At 39.4% G+C, this 11,965-nt stretch overlaps 1 protein-coding gene across 9 annotated transcripts in view; it reads right to left on the bottom strand.

The window, feature by feature from the left end:
* setd5 (SET domain containing 5) overlaps positions 1-11,965 on the bottom strand; it is a 134,326-nt gene that overhangs the window by 82,984 nt on the left and 39,377 nt on the right. For 8 of the 9 annotated variants that reach the window (XM_061833680.1, XM_061833679.1, XM_061833675.1 and 5 more), the window contains one exon: positions 6,627-6,729. In XM_061833680.1, the coding sequence (XP_061689664.1) occupies positions 6,627-6,729 (103 nt within the window). Of the gene's footprint in view, positions 1-6,626; positions 6,730-11,965 lie in introns of those variants that run through there. The other variant, XM_061833684.1, reaches the window with a different exon arrangement.

The following is an 11,965-nucleotide window of genomic DNA, read 5'->3' as shown; positions in this document are numbered from 1 at the left end:
CATATATACATACATATATATACATTATATATATACATATATACTATATATATACATACATATATTATACATATATATTACATACATATATATACATACTATATATACATATTATATACATACATAGATATACATACATATATATACATAATATATACATACATATATATACATATATATATACATACATATATATACATATATATATACATACATATATATACATATATATATTATACATACATATATATATACATACATATATATACATATATATACATACATATATATACATATATATATTACATACATATATATATACACATATATATACATACACATACATATACTATATATATACATATATATAATGTGTGTGTGTGTGTGTGTGTGTATAGAAAATACTGATTGCACAAGGCAGAAAACAGTCAGTTCACTGATGAAAAAAAATTCAATGACTTAACAGCCAGAGGGGAAAAAAACTGTTCCGAGTGCCTGCTAATTTTGACTTTCATTGATCTGTAGTGCTTTCCCTAAGGAAAGAGCTGGAAGAGCTGGTGGCCAGGATGTGAGGATCCAAAAGAATCCTGCCTGCTCTGGACCTAGTTCGCGTTGCGTTCAAGTCCTCAATAGTGGGTAGCGTGGTGCCGATAATTCGTTCAGCCATTTTGATTGTCCATTGCAGCCGGAGTTTGTCCTTTTTTGTGCCAGCCCCAAACCAGACTGTGATGGAGGTACAGAGTAGTGATTGGATGACCGCTGTGTCAAATTGACTCAGCAGCGTGACAGACCGTCCTTCTTCAGAAGCCGAAAGAAGTATATCCTTTGCTGGGCTTCTTTGAGGATGGAGTTGATGTTCGTCTCCCACCTCAGGTCCTTTGAGACTGTAATTCCCAAGAACTTGAAAGTCTTGATGGTTGCCACAAAACAGTTGGACAGCGTCAGGGGCAGGTATGGTGAAGGTTGCCTCCTGAAGTCCACAATCATCTCTACAGTCTTAGAGTGTTCAACCCAAGGTTGTGTTGACCACATCAAAGATTCAGTCTCGCCACTTCCTGTCCATATGCAGACTCGTCACTGTCGTTGATGAGTCCGATGACCCTGATGTCATCTGCAAACTTCAGGATGTTGACAGTTGGATGCCACGAGATACAGTCAGTGTAGAGCGAGAAGAGTAGATGTGAGAGGTCACAATCTTGGAGTGCTCCGGTACTGATGGTGCATGTGGATGAAGTGGTGTCCCCCAGCATTACCTGTTGTGTTCCACCCATCAGGAAGTTGTAGATCCACCGGGAGATGGCAGGCAAGACGCCAAGCTGTCAACAGGCAGGAGGCAGGGTACTCCCTGAACTGGTTGTAAACGATAAAAATTATATATGCCATTCTTCAAGCATCTTCTCGCCCGCTAGTATTCTCTTGAATAAGTTGGTCAAAAACTCCACAGCCACCTCTCCAAATTGCTTCCATACCTCCACAGGTATGTCATCAGGACCAAATGCTTTTACTTATTTCATCCTCTTTAGTGACATTGTAACTTCCTCCTTACTAATCATTGCCACTTCCTGGTCATTCACACTTGCCTCTTCTACTCTACATTCTCTACCATTTTCTTCATTCATTAACTTCTCAAAGTATTCTTTCCATTTATTAAGCACACTACTCGCACCAGTCAAAACATTTCCATATCTATCCTTTATCACCCTTACCTGTTGCACATCCTTCCCATCTCTATTCCTCTGTCTGGCCAACCTGATCCTTTGCTCCTTCTTTCATGTATAAGTCCTATGTCTCTTGTTTAGCCTTTGCCACATTTCCCTTTACCCTACGTCGCATCTCAATGTATTCGTTTCGCCTCTCCTGAGTCCTCTCAGTGTCCCACTTCTTCGCCAATCTTTTTCCTTGTATGACATCCTGTATTTTGGAGTTCCACCATCAAGTCACCTTCTCGTCTTTCCTGCCAGAAGACACACCAAGCACTGTCCTGCAAGTCTCTCTCATCACCTTGACTGCTGACTCCTGTCCATCGAGAGCCTGTCTCACCTCTTTCCGAAAGGGCACACAAAATTCTTCTTTTCTCAGCTTCCACCACATGATTCTCTACTCTATCTTTGTTTTCTTAATCTTCCTACCCACCACCAGTCATCCTACACACCACTTTCCTATGCTGTCGAGCTACCTAACCCTAACCCTGTAGTCTCCCTTTACAGTCAGTAATCTTCTTTAGATTACATCGTCTGCACAAAATATAATTCACCTGCGTGCTTCTACCTCAGCTCTTGTAGATCACTTTATGTTTCTGCCTCTTCTGGAAAAAAGTGTTCACTATTGCCATTTCAATCCTTTTTGCAAAGTCCAACACCATCTGTCCCTCAACCTTCCTTTCCTGGATGCCGTACTTACCCATCACTTCTTCAGCGCCCCTGTTTCCTTCACCAACATGTCCATTACAATCTGCACCAATCACAACTCCGTCTTGGATGCTAAGAACTACTTCATCTAGTTCCTTCCAGAATTTCTCTTTCAACTCTAGGTCACATCCTACCTGTGGGGCATAGCCGCTAATCACATTATACATAACACCCTCAATTTCGAGTTTCAGACTCATCACTTGATCTGATACTCTTTTTACCTTCAAGACATTCTTAGCCAGCTCTTTTCCTTTAAAATAACCCCTACTCCATTTCTCTTTCCATCGAATCCATGGTTAAATTTTTTTAAACGCTGCTCCTAAACCTCTAGCCTTACTACCTTTCCACCTGCTCTCTTGGATGCACAATATATAAACCTTTCTTCTTAATCATCATGTCAACTCTCGAGTTTTTCCTGTTGTGTCCCATCATTCTTTGTCTTCAACCCACAGCAGCTGAATTCCCCCAAGCGGCCTGCAGGTTAATGGTGCCAGGGGCGGGCGTTGTTAACCCGGGCCATAACCGATCCGGTACCGTATTCTTCAGATGAACGCTCATTTTTGTTTGGCACAGTTTTACGCCCTTCCTGACTATACCAATACTATTATATAAAACATAGGGCTGCATTTCAGATATTCACAGTTCTATGACAGAAGACACAAAAAAACTATATCAATACAATTATATAAAACTAGCTTTTGGATTCAGATATTGTGTGTCTGCCAAAAAATGTCAGCATTTCGGCCTAAAAGAACAGCTCCCGTGGCAGGCTGTGCTTCCTTATAAGCCACAGGAAGTATATCCTGTGCTCTGCTTTTCATGGGATTGATTTGATGTTCATTTCCAGTTTTGGTCCTGAGAGATTGTAATTCCCAGGAACTCGAAGGTCTCGGCGGTTGACACAAGACTGTTGGACAGCGCAAGGGGCATGTGTGGTGAAAGATGCCCCCATGAAGTCCATGATAATCACTACAGTCTTTAGTGTGCTCGGCCCCAGGTTGAATCAGCCGGACCACAGCTCCAGCCTCTCCACTTCCTCTCAATCCACAGACTTGTCATACTCTTCGATGAGGCCGAGGTCTGTAGTGTTATCTCCAAGCTTCAGGAGTTTGACGTTGCGTTGAGGTGCAATCTGAGTCAGTCGCAAATGACTCTGCGCTGTTATCTTGCCCTGCGACTTGTTATGGAAATATTCCTCTGTCTTCCCGATCAACCGAGCTGCAGAGCCACTCACGGCTGTGTATGGAAGTACTCCTCCGTCTTCCCAATCAACTTATGCTACTATTTGTTCATCAGATGAGGATAAATTAGAGAAATCAGCGCTTGGTGTCCCATGTAATTAAGTCTTTGTTGCGGCACAGTATACGTCACATCTGCGCATGTAGGTCATGTGACTCGCAAAAATGGCAGCGCCCCTGAAAATTCGTAATTGTCGATAAAAATCTTCTGAAAACACTATTAAATGAGAGACGATTTAACATCACATTTTCAAAATAGAGTAGATATTAATGCAAACCAGTGGTTTCCCCTTTCAGAGTTAGTTAGCTCTGCTAGCTAAATTTGTTAAAATAGCCAACATTAGAATGTCATTTTAATAAGCCTATTAGTCTTTGTGTTAATGATTATTATTAATTATTATTGTTTTCGAGTAAGTGTACAAGGTACATAAATGATTAACTCAATCTTTTTTTTGTGTTAGATGCCCCACCCCTTTCTTTTCACTTAAACCACACTTGCTGATTCTGTTGAATATATAAATTCACATTTTTAAGGATGTTAGAGCTTCATTCACTTGTCAAAAATTCTGTATACAGTCCACACTATGTAGGTCGTTTGTGGGACATTAATAGTCCATTTTCTGGTTCAGACATCGAACATGGTAATTAAGAGGAAAGAAGCACCTGGTCGTACATGCCAGCCTCCCCCCTTGCTCCTTCTGCTTCCACCTCCCTTCCTCGCATTCTTGCCGAAAGCGTATCAAGTTGGTAGTATTTGTGACCAAGTGTTGTTCTTACATTAGACTAGTACAGTACTTAAAATTTACACATTAACATTACACTTTTTTAAACGTATTTCTAAAATAGTGCCCGCGGGTAGGGACAAACAGTATTTTTGCCTCCTCTCCCACTGCTGCATTACATGCAACAGACCTCGTCCACACTCATTCTGTCCTAGCATTTGCTTTTGATATTAAACTCATGAGCTAACTTATGTTAAATCAGTAGGATTATTGTTATTTTTACCTGTTAATGTTATTTATTTAGTATTTATTTAGTATTTAGTGTTACCCAGAGATAACAAAAATCTGGTCGAAAATTTGAGAAATAATTATTTTAATCTGTTCGACGGAAGCCTGATGAAAAGAGCCATACTTTACAATTTGTCTCTAGCAAATATCTTTTCTAGATCGATTGAGAGCCCAAAATTCCTATGTTCAAACTGCTTCAATCCTATTGTACCTATCATTACGAACATGTAATGTCTTTGGCACCCATGTCTTAGTGTAATAACATCAACATAAGGAGGGAGTGCATCCTAAAGAGTCTTGTTGCTATGCCATAGCATTATAACTGAAAAACTTGGGGTCTGACTGTAGTGCACTGATACAAATATTGGATATTTCCATTGTTCATTTAAATGTGAAAAATTAGGAAACAACGCTGATGTATTGGAATCTTTAGAAAATTACACATGAAAACCTGACACCACAATCACTCACCATGCTAAAATGAAATGTTGAAGGCTACAGTGGTCTTAGAATTGCCATTTGATTTTTGAGCAAAACAAATGACTCGTTATAAATTGCTATGTAGCTTTGAATATGGTTTTATTATTGTATGCCCTTCTTTGTTTCATTGCCATTAATTTATCGTGTGTTGTTTTGTCATTCAGCCTTCTCTAGGTCAGACTGCAGAAAAGGACATCACTACCACAGTCATGGGGAATCTTACTATTAGAAGGAATGGACATGAGGAACGGGAACATGTGGGAATTGTGATTGAAGGCATAAAAGTCCTCAAATGTTGTGTCATCATTGGGTTAATCATGCTGTTTGGTCTTATTTATGCCCTTGATCTAGCCTTTCCAAAAAAAAAAAAAAAAAAAGTACACTTTTGGGTTTTGCCAGAAAATTATGAACTTGGAGAAAGATTGAGCAGCTAAAAACGTTTTCATAAGGGACAGGCACAATGTGTGCCTAGTCTCACAATCATCAAAGATGGTTTCCTAGCTCTGAAAAATGTTTGAAAACCTAAGCTCATTAGAAATTTAAAAATCTCTAAAAAGTTCAAAATGCATACTTTTTCTGAATGTTTTATATTGCTTGTGTTGCTATGAGTAATGAACTCCAAGTGTTTATACAGCTAAAAAGCTGAAATTACATTTTCAAGTTTAAAATGCATTTTCCAGGAAATTTATTTTCATATTACTGCTATTAGTCAATGAACTCCAGATATTTAATAAAACTAAAATGTTTTAAAATGTTGGGATGTAAAAATAGAAGCTTAACTTTAAAATGTAGGGTCAAAATGCAATTTCTAAAGGTTTTATTTTTTTCTTCTTATATTGCAATGAGTAAGTCAACTCTGGGTATTTAATACAAATGTTGAAAAATTTGTCAAAGGTCGAAATACATTTCTGAGATGTTTATTATTCCTACTCTTGGTATGAGTGACTGGACTCATTGTTTACAAGTTTATAAATTCAATCTTATTCCGGATATAAAACTACATTTATACTTGTACTTTATACTTTTATATTATTTTGAATGAAAAAAGAAAAAGTCAGATGTGTGCTATGAATGAAACTGGGGGACTAAATTAAGTCATGAAATTGCTAATTGAATTGCTAATTGTAATTTCAATTGGGCTGAAAGGAAACGATGTAGGTCTATTAAATAATTTTTACTTTACTGTAGATTTTGAGGATATGCTTTTGACTCAATTCAACTCAACTCAATTATATCACATAATATGGAATTGCTAAATTTAAGTTGTACCATGTACATGGAAGTACTAAGTTTGAGTTGAAGTTGCGCAAATATATAAATGGAAAACCTGACAAAAATGTGTTCACATCTAAGTTTTATTTTCTTCCATGAAAAAAATATATTTAAAAAAAAATAAGTGGTGTACTTTTTTGCAGTACTGTACAAACATGACTATATTGAAAATCTTACATTTAAATTAATTTTCATACAATAAGCAAATTTTTACTCACAGCATATGGTAGGCCCCGATACCCATGACTTTGTGCACTTCCACAACTGTGGCTGTTAAAGTTTTTCGTATTTACGGCGGGGCTTGCTTCAACGGACTCAGGGCTGAAATAAAAAAATAAAAAAGGGAAAAAAAACATGTATAAGTACAAATCTGCATGTGTGTGTATTTTATATATATATATATATATATATATATATATACACACACACACACACACACACACACACACTTTAGCAGCAGATAACTCAATTGTTTGGTTTTTCTTTGCGATTAATTGGACCGTTCTTTTTTTTTTTTTGTCCCATTTACTTGAACTTGCTGAAACAGTCTGACGCATTAGAGAAGACTTTGAAGGAGAGGTGTTATATTTTCAGCAAGATGAGGCACACCCACACTACCATCATGATGTTAGATCCTTTCCTGGTGGGATCTTGCAGAACAGGTGGATTGGACAGAGAGGTTATGTTGACCCTCCACATTCACCAGATCTCACACCACCAGATTTCTTTTTATGGGGATACCAAAGTCTATGCACTGGAACCTGCTCATTAAAAAATTCAGCATTTATATTCCCATCAGAACATTTTTAAGAACGATTTTTTGTGTTTTTTCAAATTTACAATGAAAATGTCAATATATATATACATAAAGAATACATTGCAAACCAAACCAAGCCAACAATGAACAAAATTTGACAGCTCTCTTCGGAGTCAACTATGAACTATAAATTTGAAAGGTCGCCTAAAACTTTAATTTATCTGATTTTAATCCACAATGATATTCGTCTGTTTTTTTTGGTGTAAAACTGAATTATTGCTTGCAGAATATCTTTAGCAATGTATGTTGAAAGTTGAATGATGCTCCTAAACAGTTTTAGGGTTGTTATGTTTTGTTTCTGCCTATATTTAAAATACCAAATGTGCTTTTTGTGCACTGCATTGTCTGTGCTTTCATCCTCGATCAGGCTGTGTCATGGTAGAATTTTAACATTAGACACCATCTCAACCTTCACTTTCTACTTTGGCTTCAGACCAGATCTTTCCCACTCAAAAAAGAGAAAATCTCGTCCAGTTTCACCACTATTTCTTATACTATTCATTATTCAACACATACTCCGAAATTCATGGCATCTTAAAGCAACAGCATTTGTTTTTTTTACTTTTGTTATGATTATCGAGAGTAAACATAAGCAGTATGTGTAGCTCGTCTTTGCCCTACGTAGCCCAGACTGTGTTGCTATCTAAAGCACCGGTGGTGGGCATAAGGACGATGTCATTATATTGATGGCCTGCGTAAGTACTGTAACATTTCTAGTTATGAGTGTAACCCTGTAAGAGCGGAGGGGGGTGGTGTAAGGTAAACTAGTGTGTGGCCAAGCAGCAGGTTGTTGTTGGAGAAATGTCTGTGTGCTGCCGAAATGTTCAGGGGAAAAAAAAAAAGAAAAGATGTCAGACTTTTATTGGAGGGGACACCCTGTTACGCGATCAATCAAAACTGCCTTGCAATCGACACATTGAGCAACCCTGGTCTACAAGCTGAATATTTTTGTTTCTTTAAGTCTTTATGTAAATGTTGATGTACAGTGTCTTGTGAAAGTATTCGGCACCCTTGAACTTTTCAACCTTTCGCCACGTTTTAGGCTTCAACATAAATAAATGTTCATTTTTTTCAAGAATAAACAACAATTGGGACACAATCGTGAAGTGGAGCAACATTTATTGGATATTTTATACTTTTGTAACAAATGAAAAAACTGAAAAGTGGGGCGTGCAATATTATTCGGCCCCTTTACTTTTAGTGCAGCAAACTCACTCCAGACTTCAGTGAGGAACTCTGACTGATCCAATGATGACTGATCATGATAAATAGAATCCACCTAAGTCTCCGTATTAATGCACCTGCTCTGTGTTACTCTCGGGGTTCTGTTTAAAATGCAGAGAGCATCATGAAGACCAAGGAACACATCAGGCAGGTCCGAGATACTGTTGTAGAGAAGTTTAAAGCCGGATTTGGATACAAAAATATTTCCCAAGCTTTAAATATCTCAAGGAGCACTGTGCAAGCAATCATATAGAAATGGAAAGAGTATCAGACTACTGTAAATCTACCAATACCCGGTGTGACAGTCTGAGCGCTCCCCTGTGCTGAAAGGTCTTCTTCTGATTAATGCACATGCGTTACTAACAGGGGAACTCTGAGTACGCAGCAGACGCTTACTGGGAAATCCCTCGATGTCATAGTTCCCCTTCTCCTACAAAGAGGGAGCTAACAAATGTTATAACCTAACCTAACCTTAAAACAAAAGTTGATAAAAAGATATACACATATTTGTATATTCACTGTGTTCGTCTTTCTGAGACGTCCATGGCAAATATGAACACTCGTCAAGAAGTTGTCGAATGGCACATGTTGAAGCATGGATGGGGTTGGTTAAGACTTGCCGGAAGTTTACAAAATATACGCACATGCGCCTAAATTAATCACAAGAAGAGTTTTCAGCACCAGGAACGCTCAGACCGTCACCCTGGCCGTCCCTCTAAACTTTCACCTTGAATAAGGAGAAGATTAATCAACAATGCAGCCAAGAGCCCCATGATCACTCTGGATGAACTGGAGAGATCTACAGCTGAGGTGGGAGAGTCTGTCCATAGGACAACAACCAGTCGTACACTGCACAAATTTGGCCTTTATGGAAGAGTGGCAAGATTTAAAGCCATTTCTCAAAGATATCCATAAAAAAAGTCTAATTTAAAGTATGCCACAAGCCACCTGGAAGACACACCAAACATGTGAAAGAAGGTGCTCTGGTCCGATGAAACCAAAATTGAACTTTTTGGCTACAATGCAAATCGCTGTTTGGCCTAAAAGCAACACAGCTCATCCCCATGAACACACCATCGCCACTGTCAAACGTGGTAGTGCCAGCCTCATGGTTTGGGCCTGCTTTTCTTCAGCAGAGACAGGGAAGATGGTTAAAATTGATGGGAATATGAATGTAGCCAAATACAGGACCAGTCTAGAAGAAAACCTGTTGGAGTCTACGTGGGAGATTTATCTTTGCTAGAGGACGATGATCCAAAACATACAGTCAAATCTACAATGGAATGGTTCACAAATAAACGTATCCAGGTGTTAGAATGGCCAAGTCAAAGTCCAGATCTGAATCCAATCGTGAATCTGTGGACAGAGCTGAAGACTGCTGCTCACAAACGCTCTCCATCCAACCTCACTGAGCCCGAGCAGTTTTGCAAGGAAGAATGGGCAAGAATTGCAGTCTCTCGATGTACAAAGCTGATAGAAACATAGCCTAAGCGACATGCAGCTGTAATTTCAGCAAAAAAAAGTATTAATACAAGGGGGCTGAATAATATTGTACACCCTACTTTTCAGGTTTTTATTTGTTAAAAAAGTTCAAAATATCCAATAAATTTCGTTCCACTTCACGAGTGTGTCCCACTTGTTGTTGATTCTTGACAAAAAAAAACATTTTATATCTTTATGTTTGAAGCCTGAAATGTGGCGACAGGTTGAAAACTTCAAGGGGGGCGAATACTTTCACAAGGCACTGTATATGTCTGTATGTAAATAAACAAACACCACATAACCAAAATCATACAATTTTTATTGAACTAAATGTTTACAAAATATCATCTTGAGACCACCTGAGGTTGAAATACATTTTTCAGTATCCTATCATCTGTGGGAAATATATCTGTGTTCCTTTCTCACAAACAGGCACTTCATCAGTCTGGTAATTTTTGGAATGTAAAAAATATGGAGTTTCAGCATCTGCTGGTTCAATGTCAACCTCTTATCCTAACCTCTAGGGTTAATTCATTAAAGGTTTCTATGCAATATTTCCCTGTTTTTCTTGTTGAAAATGGTCAAACATTTGCTGTAATAAAACATGCTGCTTTAATTCAACCATGTCAACAGTGTTCAAAGTTTTCAGGAAACAAATGATTACCAACATACCTCTCCAACTTGTCTTTTAACAAGCGCTCTATTTACTTCGGAAAATTTTTCCCTCTTCGTTTGCATAAACCTGACCCACTGTCTTTTGAGGCTTGGATCTTTGGGAAAATAATGTAAACTGTGACCAGAATATTTCAAATTACTACAAAACTGGACCACACACTTTTTCACCATTGTTACAGATTGACATCAGCTTAAACTCACTGAGGAATTCTCGAAACAAACAGGCAATGTTGCGAGTGATAATCCAAGTCCACAAACACAAGTCGCCTAGGTGTGACGTCAAGAGTAAAAGACCATGGAAGGAGGCGTTCTGCCACGTCCGGCGAAATCGAGCTAAGTTTGGTTTTGTATTCATAAGTACTTATATATGTTGGTAAAAACGTTGAATAAGCACCCAAAGTCGCAGTTCGATGATCGACTTTGTCGTTGTGTCATCGAAGTTGCAACAGCATGTCTAGGACACTCGGGTGAAGAGAGGGGCTGAGCTGTCAACTGATCACCACCTAGTGGTGAGTTAGCTCTGATGGTAGGGGAAGATTCTGGTCCGACATGGCAGGCCCAAACGTATTGTGTGGTCGGTGCCTGTCATGGCAGCAACTGAACACATTGGTGGACACCAACAGTGTGGGACGCTGTCAAGCTTAAGGAGTCATTTTTTGGCCTGTGGGACTCCAGAGGCAGCTGAATGGCACCAGATGGCCAAGTGGAATGCAGGTTCAGTGGTCACTGAGGCAAAAACCCGGGCGTGGGAGGAGTTTGGTGAGGCCATGGAGAACGACTTAAAGACAGCATTAAGGAGCTTGTGGTCCGCCGTCCGGCATCTCAGGAGGCGGAAGCACTGCACCGTCAACACAGTGTATAAGTAGGGATGGGGCACTGCTGACCTCAACTCGGGATGTTGTGAGTCAGTGGGGAGAATACTTCGAAGACCTCCTAAATTCGACCAACATGCCTTCCCATGAGGAAGCTGAGTCTGGGTTCTCTGAGGCAGGCTCTTCTATCTCTGGGGTTGAGATCAATGAGGTGGTTAAAAAGCTCCTTGGTGGCAGGGCCCCAGGGGTGGGTGAGATTCGCCCGGAGTTCCTAAAGGCTCTGGATGTTGTGGGGCTATTCTGGTTGACATGCCTCAGCAACATCGCATGGACATTAGGGACAGTGCAGAAGTCGAATCTCAGAACTTTTATGGACAGAGTGCAGCTTAGGCGTAGAGTGTGTCCGGTTTGGTGCCCTTAGCATGACACCTCTGCTCTTTGCAGATTACGTGGTTCTGTTAGCTTCATCAAGCCGTGCTCAACAAGGCTAACTGGAGCCGTTCACAGCCAAGTGTGAAGCGGCTGGAATGAGATTCAGCACCTCCAA

The sequence above is a fragment of the Syngnathoides biaculeatus genome, chromosome 10 (assembly GCF_019802595.1).
Source record: "Syngnathoides biaculeatus isolate LvHL_M chromosome 10, ASM1980259v1, whole genome shotgun sequence".
Classification (NCBI taxonomy): domain Eukaryota; kingdom Metazoa; phylum Chordata; class Actinopteri; order Syngnathiformes; family Syngnathidae; genus Syngnathoides; species Syngnathoides biaculeatus.
This window is presented reverse-complemented; position numbering and strand designations above follow the sequence as displayed.